General features: G+C 48.6%; 1 protein-coding gene across 2 annotated transcripts in view; it reads right to left on the bottom strand.

Moving 5' to 3' along the window:
- Nucleotides 1-20,741, bottom strand: part of PAK3 (p21 (RAC1) activated kinase 3) — a 65,895-nt gene that overhangs the window by 5,478 nt on the left and 39,676 nt on the right. The window contains exons 6-14 of one of the 2 annotated variants that reach the window (XM_062006970.1): nt 19,555-19,686; nt 18,485-18,647; nt 12,032-12,095; nt 8,461-8,509; nt 6,630-6,742; nt 5,511-5,628; nt 4,616-4,715; nt 4,022-4,218; nt 710-847 (exon numbers count right to left, since the gene is read on the bottom strand). In XM_062006970.1, coding sequence (XP_061862954.1) covers nt 710-847; nt 4,022-4,218; nt 4,616-4,715; nt 5,511-5,628; nt 6,630-6,742; nt 8,461-8,509; nt 12,032-12,095; nt 18,485-18,647; nt 19,555-19,686 — 1,074 coding nt within the window. Of the gene's footprint in view, nt 1-709; nt 848-4,016; nt 4,219-4,615; nt 4,716-5,510; nt 5,629-6,629; nt 6,743-8,460; nt 8,510-12,031; nt 12,096-18,484; nt 18,648-19,554; nt 19,687-20,741 lie in introns of those variants that run through there. The other variant, XM_062006971.1, reaches the window with a different exon arrangement.

The raw sequence follows: 20,741 nt of genomic DNA, 5'->3' as shown, positions 1-20,741 counted from the left end.
CCCACAGCCAGATCTGCTTGGCTGTGACTGGGTTCCTCTCTGGTCACAGCTGTGTATATGGCAGTCCCCAACACCACCTCAGGCCTCCAGACCTGGTATCATTCCACTTCAGTTACTTTGCTACCATGTAAAACTGTTTTACAGCCAAATGTACAGCTAAAACACAAAACAAGGCCACAAAGTTGGTCAGAGGGCTGGAGCTCCTCTGCTGTGAGGTCAGGCTGAGGGGTTGTTCAGCCTGGAGAAGAGATGGCTCTGGGGAGATTTTATTGTGGCCTTTCAGTACTTCAAAGGGGCTTATGAGAAAGATGGGGCAGGCTGTTTAGCAGGGCCTGTTGTGACAGGACAAGGAGCAATGGTTTTAAACCAAAAGAGGGGACATTTAGACTATAAGGAAGAAAATTTGTTGCCATGAGGGTGGTGAAACACTGGCACAGGTTGTCCAGAGAGGTGTCAGAGCTCCATCCCTGGAAACACTTAAGGTCAGGTTGGACGGGGCTCTGAGCAACCTGGTCTAGTGGAAAGTGTCCCTGCTCATGGCTCAGGGGTTGGAGTGACCGACCTTTAAAGGTCCCAACCCAAACCGCTCCATGATTCACCGAGGCTGGCGGTGACTGTGAGGGGCTTCCACCCCACACCTCCCAGTTTGGCTGATGAGAAAACCATGATGCGGTTCAGCCGTTTCCCTGGCAGCTGCTCTGCCTTTTACCTGCAGAAGTTCCTTGGCAGAGCCTCTCCTGTCCACGTCCATCTCCAGGCAGCAGTTCAGAAAGTCACGGAACACGGCGGAGAGTCGCTCGGGGTTCTGCAGCTCCGGCGTCCCGTTCGTCGCTATCAGATACAGCGCCTGCAGAACAGCAAACCCAGGCTCCACACGGCTCTCGCAGCAGTAGCTGCTCACATACAGCCCGCTTTTTTAAGGTCCAGTCTCCAGTGGCAGTTTCTTCCCTGGCAGAGAGTTAGAGATGATTTTTCCACACCAGCAGCCCCCCGCCTCCATGCAGGCGCAGCTATTCCGGCACCAACACGGGCTTGCCTTGACAGCAGATTGCATTGGCTGACCTAGTTACTATGAAATACAGCAGCAAAAGCACATTTGCTTCTCCAAGTATTGATACTCTCCTTACAGGCTATTTTAAGGAGTGAATTTGGCCTATTATTTCAAAGGGCTGTTACATAAAATGCATCTCTGCAGTGCTCCCTGGTCCCTAAGGTGCAGCTTCCATAAAACAAAGGTACTCAGGTGTTTTTTTGCTCTGTTCTTGATAAAAACCAGATGAGAAAAAGTAAATCTGTTGGTTTATTCCTTGGATAAAGAAATAGATTCCTTGGAATCTCATTTTCAGCACAGCCACCTGAGTTGCAGACACAAGTGCAGAAGTGGGCAGACAGGAGCCACCCGCAACTGTGTCTTTCAGCAGTCTCCAAGTTTCAGATCAGCTTCTTGGTAAAACTTCATGGTCTAATCATAAAAATGAGTCATTCCATCCCTGTGGTAACCCTGTGCTAATACAGACACTTGAGCAAAGGCATTAATGATGTCCCTGTCCCAGAAACTGCCAGGGAAGAAATGGGAGGCTTTGGCAGTTGAGTCATTGAGAGCTCAGGCTTGGTGACCTGGAGAGTGGCTGGGACTGTGGCAGAAATATGTCCACTAAGTGGGAGAAAAACTGATTTGTTACCAATAAAATCAGAGTAGGACAATGAGAAATAAATTAATAACTTACACCTCCCCACCCCTTCTTCCTTCCTTCCTGCATTGCACTTTGCTCAAACCACTCAAACCCAATACACAGGGAGATCTTCACACACAGAAGAGCTGCAACCACTTAAAACACAAAGCAAAGTGTTACCTGAGGATTGGGAATATTCACCTGTGTTAAGGGTCAAGTCCTCTGTGAATTCCCTTCCATGATGGGCATAAACATCAGCTGCTGAGCATACAGTCGTTCTGTGCCCACAGAACACTGAACTCCAGCCTGTCTCCTCACCAAGAGCAGCTTGCCTAAGCTAAGTTTAAGTTTCCTAAGCAAAGCCAAGGCTGCTCACTTCTGTACAGCTGACAGTGTTTGTGCAGCTTAGCAAGCCCTCATGATATTCCTCAGGCCAAGGAACATCATCATCTTGCAAACATGATGTGAGCATTAGCCAGTGTGGCTCACCTGTGACTGAGCTCTCACATGCTGAGAAGCCAGAGGGAGGAGTTCACTCTGCTTTTGCCAGAGGTTGTTTAGAAATGCAGGGTAAAACAGTTCCAGCTACTCAAACTTAAACTTACAAAACATGTCTAAAATATACAGTAATAGTATCAGGAGTAGGCAGAGAAATGTCTGCCATGAAAACAACAGCTCTGTGCTTAAACAGACCCTGACCAAACTGACTTTGCTATTCTCTCTTAAACAGAGGAACATTTCCAAGCCTAAAAAGGCAAATGAACTCTCCTAGAGTAAAAACAATAAAAAGAAAGGCTTTTCCCACAAGGCAGATGTCACAAAATCTGTCTTGTCCTGTCCACCTGCAGCTGACCTCAGGCACCAGACACCGTGGTGAGCTGCAGTGCCTGTCCTCACAACGTTTCAGCTGTGCTCCCCAAGGGATGTCACTGCTCCTGCACTGAAGGAACACAGCTCCAGTGTCAACCCTGGAGATGTCAGTCCAGCTACATTCACCTGTGAAGCAGGAGTGCCAGGACAAATGGAGGTGCCTGCTTCTTCACAGAACAAGAATCAATCTTTAGCTAGGCAGTGAACCTTTTAAATATGTTTATGACAACAGAAAAGGTCTGTGGCAAGCTAAAGGATCTTCTTGTGCATCTTTTGGCTTCCTACAACACAGCCAGTAAAGAAAAACAAGTCCAGTATGAAGGAAATGAGTGTAAATGAATGTCTGCAGTAGCTGCAAAGGGGCAACAAGCTGATTCATCTGTTTAACACACCATGAAACAAGAAAGGATTCAGCATACAATCATAGCTGCAGTCTGTGAAGATATCCCGATGTTATCCAGGCCACCCAGAGCCAGGACAGAACAATCTAGAGATGATTTAGAAGCCTGAAACTGTACAAGATCCACAGCACTTGGAAAATATGCTACAAATGCTCAGTTTGGTTTGTTGGGGATTTCAGAATCAAAACTGGGGAGGTCCAACCTGCCTTTCAAAGGATGTTCACGCACTGATGCTTGTCCCTCAGGCTCTAAGCACAGGCCTGACGAAATCACAGCAAGGGAAAACAAACACCATCACAGAAATAGCCAGGAGACTCACATCCAGGAACAGACCGCTCCTGTGGGCTCTGCACAGGCTGGGAGCAACCTCAGCAACATGGGATGGGTTTGCTCTACATGTGGAAAACAACAAACGTACCTACATTAAGACTAGTGGTAACTGTGATTAATGATCCTTTAATGCCCTTCTCATTAATGTATGTATTGAAATTGGTGTCAGCCAGCCAAGCTCCTGCATGCCTTCCATTATTACAACAATCATTATAAATATGAAAGAACATCCCTTTGTTTCCAGGCTTTGCAGAATCCCTTGAATGTGCTCTCAATTAAACCCAACTGCCACCAAAGTCTCTGACTCCACATACAACAGCAGATAGATCCTGTCCCTACTGGGGTTCATTCACCTTAATAAAACCAGCTGAGAGCTGGGGGGCTTCAGGCAGTCCATCACAAGCCGTTTGCTGTTCCTAGCTCAGGGGCAACAACCTCTGCAAGAGCCCAGGAAGCCGATTCAGATGGTACCAACTTCAGATGCCCTGATTTCAATCTACTGCAATTTTACTGAGAGACCTGAAGATTCCCTGGAGCTGTAAAATATTCATCTGAACTCCAGGAAGAGATGAGGCATGTGTGGAGAAACACAGCATCTCCAATAACTTGGGTAAGGGCAAGAACATCTGAGTTTGCAGGCCTTGGTGGAACTAGTTTGAGCTGATGTGACTGGGATTTTGTGTCATGGGAGGCACAACATGAGAGAGATGAGACAGACAGTGGTACCTGATTTAATTTGCACCTTACCCTGAGAGGATTTTCGTTAAGGTAAGGAGGTTCTCCTTCCACCATTTCTATTGCCATGATCCCAAGTGACCAGATGTCCACTTTGGGGCCGTATGCTTTCCTTGTCACCACTTCTGGTGCCATCCAGTAAGGAGTCCCAACCATTGTGCTCCGTTTACTCTGCTCAGGGGTGATCTGAGCACAGAAGCCAAAATCAGCTGAGGAGAAAAATGAGTATTGTTAAAGCTTAATTATGAAGCTAAGCAAATGAAACCCCCCACTATATGCCTTTCAACCTGTCTGGAACAGTGACCATGCTTTGTCTACTCAGTGCTGTAGCCAAGGAAATACTGCATTGGCCACTTACACACTCAAGTTTCTTGCAGTGACTTTTGTTCACTTGAAGCTTTAGACTGTAACTCCCTTCCCCTGTAAGGCACACACACAAACCTATGTCACCCTTTACACTTCTTCCCTTTCCCTACACCTCTCTGCATGTTGGAATTGTGCTTAAAGCTGCACTATCACAGGCAGCACTTTTGGGTAACTGGCAGTCAGTCAAAAGCAGCCCCACACCACATCCTGGGGAAGCTGTGCCTGACCAAGAATACCTACTCAATTTGACAGATCCATCCATTCCAAGGAGAATATTGTCACTTTTGATGTCTCTGTGAATCACTTGGTTCGAATGAAGGAAATCCAGTGCTTGCAGGCACTGAGAGACACAAAAGAACAAGGGTAAAAATTAATGACCTGATTTCATCACACAGGGCAATGGCTCTAAAAGATTTAATTTCTAGATGAATTGTGGGTAATGGCAGAACACTGTGGTGGCAAGAGGAACAGCTTGCTGCTTCAACACTATCAGAGCAATAACTTTCTAAAATGAAGGCATATGAGCTTCTGGAAAAGAAATGTCAGTTATTGTTACAGAAGCACTGACACAGTGGCTGCTGCTGCAATCTATGTGCCATCTCCATCCATATGACAAACTCTTGTTTGCCAAACCATCCTTTGGCATGAAGGGGATCACTTTTGGGTGGGAGGTTGCATGACAAAGGATTTTGTTGTTAGGCTCTACAGCAGGTTTGGAACTTGCAGACCAAACACCACTTTGGGTGGAACACTCTCCTGTTTGAGCTGAGGGCTGTGATAAACGAGTCTCTCTCTGCTGTTATTTTAAAACTCTGCCACTGGCATGTTTGTTTTTACAGGGCAAGGAATGCAGTACAGACATGCTCCAGGCAAATGTTTAAAGAGGCAAAGTTGAGAACAGTAAAATGATCAAAAAGAAGAGACAGTGCAGCAACAGTGTGTGAGGAGAATGACAACAGAGCGTTGGAAGTGCAGTGACACTGGCAGGCAGCTCACGTGAGATGCTCTTTCCTCTCCACATTCTAAAAGCAACACAGAAACAAAGCTCTGAACATGAAATCACTCATGTTCTTACCACCTGTTCAGAAGTACCATCCTGTCCAAGTGGTGGGAAGCAGATGGGGGGACCCCTTACCTCCCTACAGACAGCCGCTATCTGCCCTTCATCCATGCACGTCTCTGTGACCACGTCGGTTAACGAGCCTCCAGCCAAGTACTCCATAACCACCCAGAGCTCGTCACCCACTAGGTAGCTGAAAGGAGAGAACAATGGCATTGGGAGGAATGCAATTTAACTGCTAAACTGCCTTATGAAAAGAAGATTACAGTTAGAATGACAGAATCACAGCATGGCTGGGGTTGGAAGAGACCTTTAGAGCTCATCCAGTCCAACCCCCCAGCCAAAGCAGCTCCCACCTAGATCAGGTCACACAGGAACGTGTCCAGGTGGCTTTTGAAGACCTCTAAAGAAGCTGATTTTTGTTTCCAGGTCACTTTAAAATGAAGGCAGAATAAAATGAACAGACATTCCTTCTAGGCTACTTAGAATCCGTGCAGTCCAAATGAGGAAGGCACAGAAGTGAAAAAGGAGATGTCTTAGATGGCAAGCAAGTGAAAAATGCAGCTTAGTGACAGCAAAGATAAATCTTGAACCAGGACATATCACATCATCTTAACACATAAATTCCATGATTAATCCAGGAACTTCTGCAGTTGTCCATGGTAGAAGGGTGTATGCCCCTGGGGACAGAAATTGGTCAACACTTTGGAAAACCTTACATAGAATGCATTCAGAACAGGAAAAACAGCTGGAAAAGAGGCAAATTATGTGTGTCTGGAAACAAGAACCAAGTCCTGCTGGCATCCACAGCAATGGAAAACAGAGGGAACAGCCCAAGGGAAAGAATCTCTGTGGTGATTTACCAGCACTTATCAGGAGACTTGGAAATTAGGATCAACTTCAATAAAACAAACACAACAACAAAACTACGTGGAGCCAGGGAGCTTACAGGCTCCTGTTTCAGAAACATGTGGCTGATCCAGGTTTCTGAAAACAACCTTCAAACTATATATGCCAGAAAAGATGAATGCAGGCAAAATACAACCTGCTCCCATCCACTGTATCTGAGCAGATAAATGATATATATCCACTGTATCTGAGCAGATAAAGAGACCCATCTCCTGTGAGGTTTGCTTTACTTTTGGCTTGCAGAATACAAATGAACATTCAGGTGATAAGACCACAAGTACTTACCTGTCTAAGTAGTTCACAATGTTTGGGTTCTTATTTTCCCTCATGACCAGGATTTCATTAATAATTAGTTCCTTTTTGGGCTGTTGCTGGAGATTCATTTGCTTTATGGCCACCTAAAATGACATCAGAAACATTAACCTGGGGAGTCTGTTGCACCAGATCAGAATGAACACAGAGTGAGTGTTTTTATAAGGACGTAGCAGAGCTGGGCCAAACCACCTGCCTGCCATGTGTAAGAGCTCAGGAACCTGCAACACCCTGTTTCTCTGCTGGCTTGGGTGCCAGTCACAGGACAAATGGCCATATGCACATTTTGCCTTGCAAAACCCGTCCAATTGGTCTTAAATGAGCAACTCCAACCCTCTAACAACACTCTCTGGACCCACACTCCTCTCCAGTGGCCTCAGCTCGTGTCCACGCTATTATCAGACACCTTTTGCAAACAGGAATTTGTTACTGTGAAAACATCCATAAACAGCTGGTAGTACTTCAGCAACAATATGGGTTTTTGACCGTGATTTCAGCAACTGCTGCTATTCTTGACTGTGTAACTGGAAGAAAACATGTACCTTATGGATAAAATGATGACTAGAAAGGTCATTAAAGTTACACACAAAAACCCGCAACCTTACAACTCCCTAACTTTTGATTTTGCAACTCTAAACAAAAATTCCTTAACACAGATTAGAGTTGCAATTACTTTCTGAGCTTAAAAAGATCAATTCTATGGTATTAGATGACAACCCCCAGGGCTCTAAGCAGGGCTGAGGGCTTTTAGCTCCCTTGTAGGCCTGTAGCTAAGAGCAGCTGCACACTGCCACACTGCTTCTAAGATTCAGATGTACTTGCTGACAGTCAGAAATGAGAAATCAGAACTCTTAAGAGAATCTCTTTGTTTTTTGGGGTTACTGAGATACCACCTTGTCTGTTTATTGCTAATATGGTCACTTTTGCTCTGAAGCCCTACAGCCATCCTGCCTCTGCCTCACTCTGGCTCCTCCACCCAGTCTCATCTTTCTGCAGGGAGCCATGGTCAGAGGAGCCTGTGATCAGCCCTGGGCTGCTTGTCCTGAGGCCTCTCTCTCATTATGACAGATCTTGAAATGTTACAGTTTGTATTGCAAAATGATCTACAGCCAGGTCCACAGGCAGATTTAATGCTGCAAATGTACAGAGTTAATCTGTCTGTACAGCCCAACATTCCCTGTCAGAGCACAAGTTCATGCACACTGAGGAACTGAGATGTAACCATTTCTAAAGCAATGTATTTACACTGGCAATGAGAATTAGGTAGTTTTTATCAGTGCCAAAAGCTTGCTGGGGCTCCTTTACAGATTCCTCTCAACTAAAACACCCATTCAGGGATGATGTGACATGGTACCAGCTGGGATCAATCATACAGAGTAGAGCACTGACCTCTTACAAAGACAGAGTAAGCAAATAACCAATTCTCTTACAACCAGGTCTCAAAAGCTAAGGGTGAAACATCAGCCCAAGCACAGAGAGCATCAGGGTTCTTACTCAGTCCAGGGGGACCCAGGACTTTCCCCCAGGAATCCACAGGCACCTTTTCCAGGCATTAATCAACACCTCAGGGTCATGGTTGCTGGGAGGTGAACAGCCACCCAGGCCCAGAACCACGCTGCCCACAAAGAGCTTCCACCACACAGCTGGAAACAGCAGATGATGTATTTTGCCAGGTGACACCAGTCTGGGCTTCAGAGGAACAGCCTTTGCAGTAAAGATCTCCTGGTGAAAAGCCTCACCCACAGCTCAGACCAGAGGGGAAAGCCCTGAACACCTGCACAACCAGCTGGGACTTGACACTCACCTCTTGTCCTGTGGCGATATCGATCGCTGTATAAACAGTTCCTGATGCCCTGCAAACAAAACAGCAGCCAAGACATAAGAAGTGGTTTAGTCCCTAGAAGTGAAAGCAAGCCCAAATGGGAGATCTCTGCTGCTTATGTGTTTATAAAACACCTTTGTTCATCCCCTCCTTCAGCCCAGCAGCCCTCTGCCACGGATGGCATCACAGAGAAGACTTGTGTCCAGCACAAAGAGACAGGGCTGGTGCAAATCTCACACGTACACAGTCAATTACTTTAATTCAAAACTCAAGGGGTGAGGTGTCTACAAAACCTGGGAAATGAGATATTTAATGATTCTTCCATTTTGTTCATGTGTGTGTTCCTTCCAGGGAAGGCCCAGTCGTGCCTTCTCTGCTTTGAATCTACCTGCAGAGTTCAGGTGACACAACAAAGTCATTCAGAGAACCCTGACTGCAGAGCAGCCACTGGAGGAAAGGATCCAGACAGCTTATTCCAGCATGCAAGGAAACTATTCCTCAGCCACCCTGTGAGGTCACAGCTAGAGCAGGTTAAAGCTTGTTTCACACACAAATGCAGAAAGACTCGGAACAGAGGATGCTTAGGCAGCTTCTTTGTGTGCCAAGAGCCCTCAGCAGCTGCTTCTGTTGGTGCATCACCACCTAAAGGACTCTTCAAGGTGTTGAAGTTTTGCTTCTGTGGCAGACATCAGTTATGCTGTGGAGCTATCAGAAAGAAATGGAGTGCTCACCTGCAGACTACACAGCGTGGGGATTTGTTTGTCATCTGCCTCCTGTTAAAAGAGGCTCTTCCCCTGTAATGCTGTGATGGGCTGGAGAGGCCAGCCTTTGGAAAAGGCCAGAGGAAAGCCTTTGGGTTTAAAAGCAACTGTGGGCTTGTAAACCCTAATGAGGCTTCACCCCAGGTTTCCCCTGCCATCCCTCAGGAAGCCCATGGCATGGGCAGTGAGGCAGGGCAGAGCCCAACAAGTGTCCCACTGACTGAAAAGCCCCAAATGCACTGGCTCATTTTGACCTGATCCCTCTGCTTGTTTCGTGCTGAAACACTGCTGAAGGGTTTGGATTCCCCAGGCACCAAGGACTGTATGTGGAGAGAACAATGTTCTCACTGGGCATGCTGTGTTCCTTTAATACATTTAATACATTCTTTTAATATAAATGCAAATGCATTTTGCTATGACTAATTGTCGAGATTAATCCAATTTGTCCTCATGAAAAGCCAACAGCATTTATCCAGCCCTGCTCACACTGTGCTGTACCTCCTGAGCAAAGTCCTGACAGGGCTCACTTCAAAACAGCTATTTAAATGAGGATGCTTTTGGAATGCTCCAGGCAATCTGTGAGGAGTTTAGATAAAGGTGAGTAATTGAAGTAACACGGTGAATTAATTGCAAGGGCTCTGTGACTCTGAATTATGAACTTTTACTTCTAAGCAACTATCATTTCTGATCTGTATCTCACTTTCCAATCCTTCTGCAATAGCTTGGGTTTAATGCAGTTAGGCAGGTACCAGGGCCCACAATTAGATCTGTGTCACTGTGATGGAGTGCAGTACAAGTTAAAAAAACCAACCTGAAGCCAGGCTGCTCAGGGCTCCATGCTGGGTTGTCTTTCTTGTGAGAGCTAACACTGCTTGAGCAAACACAGCCCCTTTACCAAGCATCAGTTAACTAAGCTTCCTCTGCTCTCAGCAGTATTTGCAGTCCTCAACTGGAGGCAGATGACAAACCAGAGACTCAGCACTGAAGCTGCCCTGTTCCTCAGCACAGGCCTCCTGAGCACCATTCACTGCCAAGGGGCCGTAAAACCATCACCCTGTTTATTAACTTCCCAGCTGTGTGAAGCCATGAACTGCTACCTGCTGGTCCAGCTGCTTTTCCTTAAGTAAGCTGTTCTTCAGCTGCAGTTCTCTGAACACCCACTTCTCTTGCTGCCCTGCAGTGCTCTCATTAGCAGCTACTAAACAGCTACTCACTCCCAACACCTTTAGTGCCTTTGGCATAACTGCACCAGGGCAGGCAGCTGCAGCAGCTCAGCACACCCACACCACCCCAGGCACTGCCCCTCAGACACACAGGAGCCCCAGCCATGCAGCAGTTGTGCTCCTTCCTCCTCATCATCCTGTTTGTTTACTCCTGTGATGATTTGTCTTCTTTAGGCTCTTTCCCCATCACTGCAAGTTATACAAGCTGGCTGTGGCATCACACTCACTGCATGCAATCTTCAGGCTGTACTGAAAGCTGGAGGAAATCAATTCAGACACCCTTTTAGACCAGGTAATAGCCACTTGTCTTCCCACCAGCTGTTGAGGCACCTTTGGACAAGCTCACTCCTGAGACTGTCAAAATAAAGGACACTGAGGGTGCTGGTCACGTTCCCTTGGTGACAGCAACCATCTGCTTCACACACACACTTATTCTGACTCTCACTTCTTCAGCTGACACCATTTGAGAGCCTGGCACAGCTCTAAGTGTCCACTGACATTTCACAAATGACAGTGAGAATCCAAGCCTCAGATAGAAAGCTGGAACCTGAGAAAGGGTTTGTAAAGAATGGATGGAGCAGAAAGGCTTTTCCCCCAAGTGCCCTACCAAACAGGGTACCTCTAGGATAAGGCCTGACAGAGAAAGAGCACGAATGTGTCTGCCTTGCTGCAGTATGGAGCAGTTCCCTGAGCTCAAACCTCACAGACAGCTAAGGCAGAAAAGCATCTCCTGATGCCAGCCAACAGCTCCTGTCACACACTGACAGCAGCACACATGGCACCATCCCTCCTGGAATTACAGCCCAGCCAGGGAAACCTGGGCTGAGCCAAGGAGCCTATTCCTACTTAAAATGCAAGTCAGACACTTCATTTTGATGTAATTTCTTTTGCTCCTGCCTCCTCACACAGGAAATCCTTCAGGTAAGTCCTATTTATGGTAAGCAAAGTTGGGTTTCAAAAGTGAAGGGCTTGGATGATTAGTTCCAGTAGCCACCTAAACCCCAGAGGGCCTCCAACGCTCTGCCATCAGGCTGATGGTGCATTTGCTCACCAAGTACTTTGTGCATCCACACTGTGTTTATTGATGAGCCTTGGGTTTTTACTCCCTCTGCTACAAAAACCCAAGAGCTTATTATTTAATGTCTCCTTTCAGTTTGTAAACTATGTGGTTATAATTCTGGGTATTTGTTTAAGCAAAATATTTGAGAGAAATGTTTCTGACAACTCTCGTTTACCTGGCAGCTACCAGGTGGGAAGCTGCTCTTTTAGGCAACAAAGGTTTTTTTCTCCTGTCTTTATTGTGGCCACATATGATTTTGACACACAGAAAAATTATTTTTCCTAAGAAAATCATCAAAGAGGTGCCACAAACTTGTCAATCTTCCAGGTCTTGCTCCTTGCTGCACACAAGAAAGGCATCAAGTTGTCTTTGACGATGCCTTCTGACCACAGCCCTAAATTCTGATCAGTATTTGAGGGATGGAAGAATCTAAACCCAGCTGGCTGAATGTGTCTGGAGCTTGACATGATACCTGGCCCCTGTTTCTGTGTGACTGTGACTGCACTTACCCTTGGCCGATTTTTTCAAATCGAGTGTATTTCTTCTTGGGATCACCCACGCTCACAATGCTCCCTGGAAGAAACAACAGTAAAGATGCTCACTTCAGAACGCAGGTGTCACCTCCCAGCACGTCAGAAGTTCAGCCCCAGTGTCTGGAGCTGAACTGTTTGTAGTCAGATGGGTAACAACAATAGCACAGGCAGCTCTGGAGCACAGATGGCCTGCAGAAAGACTGAGCTGCCACTGGAAAAGTCCTCTGGAGAGTTCCCTTGACAGGAAACATTCACAGGAGACAGGTATCAGAAAAGAACAAATACCAAAGCGAGTGGTCATGGTCTATGAACATCAGAGGCTCTGTTGTTCCAGCTCTTGTGATCTTAGGAAGAAATGCTCTGTGTGATTGAAGGGAAGGATTACTTTCAAAACATAAACCCACCCTGAGCTCTGGAATCATTTTGGTGAACAGGAAGAATAGCAGGAAAGCCAGGAAAGGATTTGGAGCACATCTCAGGTGAGGAAGGGCTGAGGGATCTGGGGCCGTTTAGCCTGGAGAAAAGAAGGCTCAGAGGAGACCTTACTGCTCTCTACACCTACCTGCAAGGAAGCTGTACCCAGGTGGGGGTTGGTCTGTTCTCCTTGGTAACAAGCAATAGAATAAGAGGAAACGGCCTCAAGTTGCACCAGAGGAGGTTCAGACTGGATGTGAGGAGGAATTTCTTTGCTGCCAGGGCTGTCAGGCATTGGAACAGCTGCCCAGGGAGCTGCTGGAGTCACAGGGAGGGGTTTCAGAGCTGGGTGGATGTTGCACTGAGGGCAACGGGCTGGTGGGTGATGGGGCTGGGACAGAGGCTGCACTCCATGAGCTTAAAGGTCTCTTCCCTGCTGAAACCATTCTGTGATTCTATTCTCTGATTCTCACATTGCAAAGTGTTTTCGGGAGGGGATTTTTTTTCTCAGCCTCTTCTCAGTTTGCCAAAAGAACACCTGTGTGCTTTTAAACAGCAGCATCTCCCGTTGTCATCAGATGTGATGGGGCTTCAAGAACTACGACCCTCATCGCTTACTCCCAGGCTCAGTTCTGAAGAACACCTTGCGTGTGCCACATTCAGCACGCCACTGCTGGCCCTGTGCCCGACCCAGCGCCCCGCACACGGCCCCGCTCCGCCCCTGGGCCGGCCGCACGGAGGCGATGCCGGCGCCTCCCGGCAGGACGCGCTGCGGCTGCTGCCGCCTCCCGGCAGCTCGGCGCGGTGCCGGCCACAGCGCACACGGCACCGGCACCGGCACCGGCACAGGCACACGGCACCGGCACCGGCACTGACACAGGCACACGGCACCGGCACACGGCACAGGCACCGGCACACGGCACTGGCACCCGCACAGGCACACGGCACCGGCACAGGCACCGACACAGGCACACGGCACCGGCACAGGCACACGGCACCGGCACAGGCACAGGCACACGGCACCGGCACACGGCACAGGCACCCGGCACAGGCACCGGCACAGGCACACGGCACCGGCACAGGCACACGGCACCGGCACCGGCACTGACACAGGCACACGGCACCGGCACAGGCACACGGCACCGGCACACGGCACACGGCACAGGGCACAGGCACACGGCACAGGCACAGGCACACGGCACCGGCACACGGCACAGGCACACGGCACCGGCACACGGCACAGGCACCCGGCACAGGCACCGGCACAGGCACACGGCACCGGCACCGGCACTGACACAGGCACACGGCACCGGCACAGGCACACGGCACCGGCACACGGCACACGGCACCGGCACACGGCACACGGCACAGGCACCGGCACACGGCACCGGCACAGGCACACGGCACCGGCACAGGCACACGGCACCGGCACAGGCACACGGCACAGGCACAGGCACACGGCACCGGCACAGGCACACGGCACCGGCACAGGCACCGGCACACGGCACCGGCACTGACACAGGCACACGGCACCCGCACAGGCACCGGCACACGGCACCGGCACAGGCACACGGCACCCGCACAGGCACCGGCACACGGCACAGGCACCGGCACAGGCACACGGCACAGGCACCGGCACACGGCACCGGCACAGGCACACGGCACCGGCACCGGCACTGACACAGGCACACGGCACCGGCACAGGCACACGGCACCGGCACACGGCACACGGCACAGGCACCGGCACACGGCACCGGCACAGGCACACGGCACCGGCACAGGCACCCGGCACCGGCACAGGCACACGGCACCGGCACCGGCACAGGCACACGGCACCGGCACAGGCACACGGCACCGGCACAGGCACACGGCACCGGCACAGGCACCGGCACACGGCACCGGCACTGACACAGGCACACGGCACCCGCACAGGCACCGGCACACGGCACCCGCACAGGCACACGGCACAGGCACAAGGCACTGGCACACGGCACCGGCAAAGGCACGGGGCACAGGCACAAGGCACCCACACTGACACTGACACACAAAGCTGACAAACCTGAAGGGATAACTGAAACAACGCTCACAGTCTGCTGTTTTCGTGGCTTACATGCAAACACAAAGCCTAAGGTGATGGCTCAATGCAAATGACTCTGAAGCATCCATCTCAGAGCACACATCAGCACAGGACTGCAACACAATGAGTTCAGGAGGAAAGAGAGACTGCAGGAGGAGAGATTTCCCACACTGCACAGAGTATTTTGTTTAGGCTGATCTGGCAATAGTCGTATATCACAAATATAAACACACACTTCTCTGTTCACCCAGGCATCCAAACCAAAAGGAAGCGACGCACTGTTCACTGCAGGGAGTAACAAACCTCCTTCCTCTGTCCAGGCTGTTTCTCTGAAGCAAAGGGCTTTGGCATCTAAAGGGGCATCTAAAGGAATGCTGCTTGCCAGCACAGCAAGAGCACGGGGCACCAACACCATTTGGTACACTCCCTGCTACAACTACACCCTGCCAGCTACCAGTGCTGCTGGCCTTGGTGAGACCGCTAACGGGAGCTGCAGGAGAAGAGCTTCCTTTGCCCCTGGCACTCACCAGTGCTCCTGAACACAGGTAGTGCCTGGGGCTGCCGGCACCACGCTGCTCAGGGTGCTGAGCCTGTCTCACACCCCACACTCACAGAATGGTGGGGTTGGCAGGGCCCTGCAGAGCTGCTCCAGCCCCAGCTCCTGCTAAAGCAGGTTCCCCTGGCTCCGGGGGCACAGGAACGTGTCCAGGTGGGGTTGGAAACCTCCGGAGAAGGAGCCTCCACACCCTCCCTGGGCAGCCTGGGCCAGGGCTCCCTCACCTCAGCACCAAAGCACTTTCTCTATCCATTCCAGTGCAACTTTTTGTGTTCCAGCTTGTGCCTGTTCCCCTTGTCCTGTCACTGGGCACCATAGAACAAAGACTGGCCCCCTTTAGGTGTTTATCAGCATTGACAGGGTTCCTCCTCAGCCTCCTCCTCTCCAGGATAACCAGCCCCAGGACTCTCAGTCCCAAACAGCCTGAAGTGGTCATGCCCTGCTGCACCAGCCTGCAGGAGTGAGAGTAACTGGACTGCCTGGAGTCCAAGCCCAGGCTGTAACACCTGCAGGACCTGGCTACTTTTTCATCTCACCAAAAGGTGTAATGTGAGATGAACATTTTGTTCTGCATCTCTTCAGTGGGACTCCAGTACAAAACAACTTAAGAAGAATATGACCAGAGGACTTTGTGATTCCCCTTTAACTGACTGGAAGAAAGGATGTGAGATGAGAAAACACACCCTCCCACCCACACTGCTGAGCTTACCCACCCCCAGGCAGGGACTCCTAGGAGGCTCTGCAGCACTAAATCAAGCAGTGCTGTAATCCTGTCCTGGACAGCAGGAAAAACTGTGCTGTCAGTGTCTGGTCAGGTGCTATTTTCAGCTGGTTAATGGAACTGATTATCTGTCAGAACAGATATCAGAAGTTGATGGAAGTTCACATTAGGGAAGAATAAAGACTGCAGAAAGGTTACTTTGAAAGAACAATTTTCCAAGTTTGCCATCAATTTTGCAGTTGTTTCTGGAGGTTTTCCTCACAGCTTGAGGATTCATTTCACAAAGCTGTTTGGGGCTGGTCTCCTCTGCTTAAGCCAACACACACCAAATAAAACAGCACTAAAACCCGCAAAGAGGGCACTCCCTACTCTGGACAGCAGATAAACATTTCAGCTATCTTGATGTCTTTATGCAGTTTCCTTTATCAAGTCCTAAATTAAGTGGGTAAAGAAAACAGAATTGGGCCACTTCTGTTTCATAATTACAGTGGAACATATTCATGATTTCATTATAGACAGAACTTTGTTTGATCTTATCTCAGTGTCACAGACTTTACACCACAGTAAAACCTGTAATGAAAGCAGCTCTAAAAAACCCAACAGCAAGCAGAAAAGGCTTAAGAAAGCAGTTTAAGATAAAAGAAGGCAGGGAACATCTTCCTAAAAGCAGCATAAAATCAATTGTGGAAGAAGCAGGCAAGGTGAAGAAGTCATATGAGTTAAACCAAACCAAAACAGAAGAAACCCACCACCACACAGGTTTAAATGTAGGCCAGGGCTGTAACAAAGCAGCATCACCCCGTTTTCAGCCAGCTCCCTGACAGCACAAAAAGATCTCCATTGTCCACATCATAATCTGCCTAAGGCACACCTTCACACTTGGCTCACTTGGTATCAGATTCTTAAGAAAGCAAAAGCATGAAAGTGTCCAACATTTCAAAGATACGGCCAACAGAAGCTCCGGGCTCAGGCCCCACGTGGCACACACAGGATCCTGCACAAATGACACACACACGCAGGCTGATAAATGCAGGGGACCTGCACATCTAACTGTGGAAGCCTGTCTCAAACATTTAGCCTCAGCTGAAGCTGTAATTCCTCCCTTTATAAGCTGACATACCTGCAGGTTAACTATCTGCTCTGGAATTTATGTCATTGTGCCCTCAGCTAAAGCTCTTTTACTTATCCCGTGGATACTCCCGAATGGCGCTGAGATTCAGCTCTTTATAGTCCTGTCGAGCTGTTAAGGCTGCAGAAAACTCTACGGGAACAGCTGAAATCTCCCAGCTAAGGAAGGTTTCAGCCTCTTCAGCCACAGCAGCAGGGCAGGTCCAACGAGAAGGTTGGTATGGCACAAGAATGAGAAGTGACAACCACCGTGAAGAAGCCACAAACAAACTGAACCCCTCTGTTTGTTGACAAACAGCTGCCACCGTTCAAGACAGAATGTTCCTGGCTCTGAGATCAAACACAGGGAGGTGCAGATCAATCCACTTCTTGTCCTAATAATCAGTGGCAGACCCACAGTAAATTGGGCTGTTACGAACCCAACAATTTATGATCTGGGAAGGTAGCACTGGCAGCTATTATGTGTGAGAAGCAGATTTGACTGGTTGTACTGCAGAACCACAAAGGGCTTGATGGGTTTTCCTAGAGTATGATCTGTACAGGGGTCTGGGGCCAATGGTTAGGATTCTAACAGTATTAACTGACTGGGAATTAGCTATGACAAAGTGTTGTGTATGTGAGGAATACAGGATCTGAGCAACAGTGGATGTGCTGGCAGCTGGCTCCTGAGAAACGCTTAGAGCACAGTTTTACCTCATCATGTCACACAGATGTGTCTCTGAACCATCCTTATAAAGCCAAGAAATAAGAGGATTGTTATAAAAGTGGGTTTTTTTCCTTTTGGGGCACATTGAAAACACCTCTTCCTCTCTCTATCCAGTGTCATTTGATGTTCTTTCACAAGAGCTCTCTGGCAAAACCAGATAATTCTTATACAAATGAACTCAGATCTATTAGTAGAAGTAGTAACAACAACCAGAAAAATGACACTAACAGAGTATCTAGGGGAGGAGAGCTCCTTGAGGCTGAAGGAATCAGCTTAGTGCTGTGGTCTCCTACTGGTAAAAAACCTCAAAACTCCAAACTCCAACAGATTTCTGTAAAGTATTTTGGCTCCAACGACTGGTGAGAAGTCTAACAACAATTTAGGAACCCAGCTATTCTGTCTCATTTGGCATTAGCACACAGCACTTCACTAGGTCACAGCCTTCTGCTCAACCAGAAACCCCCTCTGCTTTTGCCTTCAGTGTAGAAGGAAGCTCAGGCAAACCCAACCCAGTCCCAGCTGCCCTCAGAGGCAGAAGGGATGCCCTGAGTGCTCTCTTGACTCCTCTCAGCGCAGCAACAGTTTGTGTAGGTGCTGAAGTCACCCTCCCTGGAGGGGTTTAAGAGACGTTGCACTGAGGGAAACGGGTTGGTGGTTTATTAGGGCTGGGACAAAGGCTGCACTCAATGAGCTTAAAGATCTCCTCCAGCAGAAATGAATCTATGATTGTATGTGACACTGAATCGAGGATTCCCATCTGGCAGACAGAACCCTGAGCCACACATGCAGCACATTGCTTTATCAGATGAGAAACACAGAGCACCTACTCAGTTTCTCCAGGATCTCCTCATCTGTCATCTTGGATTTTTTCCTCTGCCGATCGGTGTTTCTGTACAAAGTGTTGCTGTTGGAGTTTTCAGGTTGGGGAGTGGTGGCTTCTTTAGCTGGTGCTGGCGCAGCGGCAGGTTCGATCACGGAGCGCGTGTAGATCTGTGTGTGACAGGGAATGGACGCTGTGTCAAAAGGCGCCTCGCAGAGATGCCTCTGAGATGGTGTTGCAGATGCAAACCCCCTAGGATGGTGCTCCTGAAATGGCTGGGTTTGCTGGGCACTTCTCAAACTGGAAGGGCAAAACTGAGAAGCTCGTTTTACACAAGTTCACAGGCACCTGAACTCTCTGTTTTCAATGAATTGACTGTGTTGCAGGGAGACAGAAATACATCTGCCCAGGCCTCAGAGCCTTGTTCCTTGATGCTTGTGCATTTTCATGGGTAACAAAACGAAGCTTTAGTTACTGTGTGTGTGCAGAGGCAGGGAGCCTTTCCCTTTTCTGATCATAACTGTCAAATTGATTCCTCATCAGTATCTCAAGCTTAGGGAGTGGCCATTAGGAACTGTGCTCCAGCCCTTCAGAGGCTCCTCCTCTCTACAATGCACAGTTGTGCAGGATTCTTCTCACCAAACTTCAGAATTAGAAGCTAAGGGTGTACTTGAAACTGTTCATTTAGCTACATATACAGTGTGTGGAGAGGCACCTCCAGGGGAGAGCTCCTCCTACATGTCCTGCAAGGCTGTGAACTGAGTCTGATCACAGAGAGCCTACAGGGATATTTTGGAGGAAGGTGCTCACTTTTACACCAGTAGCACTGCCAGACACAATGCTGCCTCTTACCTGGAACTGAGATAAGTTCATGGTCTCTGTCACAATCACAGGGAACTCCTGAGTAAATGTGACAGTTCAAACCAGGTTTTGCTGTTGTCAGGGGCTTGGGTGAAGCACAATGGCGTGGGAGGGCTCCAGCCCTCAAGGGTCTTCAACTGCAAGTGCTGCCCCATCAGAAACACAATGCCTGGAAACACCACAGTGAATACAGTGCCAAGCAAAGCTGGGACTTACTGATTTTGTATGTTCAGGCCGTGGTGCGATAACAGGTGGAGGTTCATTGTCATCTTCCTCCTCATCATCATCTTCATCCTCTTCTTCAGAGACAGAGGGAGCTAGTGGGGGTTCTGATGCTGTTTTTGTGCTCTGTGTGGAGACAGCAGCATGAGTGACAGTCATCTTTCTGGCACCGTGGAGGTTTGATAATTTCACACGAGTCTGGCCTGCTCAGACATCAGAAACCAGTGTGGACATGCCCACAGTCCTTCAGACCTCAGCTCCGAGTCCCTCACGGCACCAGACAATTCCAAGCTCACAAAGTACCACACTGGGCTGCTCATTTCTCTTGGTATTTTTCACTTTTGCTAAAAAAACAACTAAATCATTCCCATGCTTACTCAAGGAATAATTTCACAAGCTGTAATGCTTGAATATATCACGAGAAATCACATCTAGCTGCCTGTTAATTGCTTTGGCATCGTGTCTACAGAAATGCTAACAGTTAATTAAGCTAACAGGTATCTACTGGCTAGGTTAATTAACACACTTCAAAGTGCAAAGCTTCCTTCTCTTGCTGGGAGTATGGTTTTGGAGAGGAAGGCTGTTTGTTTCTTTACTGTTTAACCCATACTGCTTGCTTCCACAGTGCTGAATTTCCCTGTTTAGTAGCTCCTTTTTGCAGCACCATCCTCCTCTCTTTACCTAATCAGAAGCAAACACATTGATCTTTCCACACTTGGCCTGATCAGTTGTCTATATGCAAACTGAAGCCTACTGTGCAGATATTTAAAGTGAGGTGAGTTGAACCCTCCCCACCAGTCCCAGCTGCTTCACAGATTTGCTGGTGAAACACAAAACTGAAAGGGTGCCTTGCTAAGTGTTTACCAACTGCTTTAAAGCTGGTTACAATGGGCCCCTCAGAGAAAGGAAGCAAGTCAAAGGCACTGTTCTGCCTCTTCACATCTCATTTGTGTGATCTCCAACAAGGCACCAATTTGGTCCAGTGTAAATTCCAGTAAGGGATGGCCCCTGATCCTCACACCTGTGTTTTACTGAATAGGTGACTGCATCACTGCTTTAGGTCACCTGTCCTTGAACACCCTGTCATGCAGACAACACACACTAAACATTCTAAACACCAGTTTAAGGGCCAACCCTTAAGGAGTGCCCTAATGGAAGGTGAATGTTACCTTGTCACACAT

This window comes from Colius striatus, chromosome 13 (assembly GCF_028858725.1).
Source record: "Colius striatus isolate bColStr4 chromosome 13, bColStr4.1.hap1, whole genome shotgun sequence".
Classification (NCBI taxonomy): Eukaryota; Metazoa; Chordata; class Aves; order Coliiformes; family Coliidae; genus Colius; species Colius striatus.
Note: the sequence above shows the minus strand (reverse complement) of the source record. Positions and strands in the feature narration are given on the sequence as shown.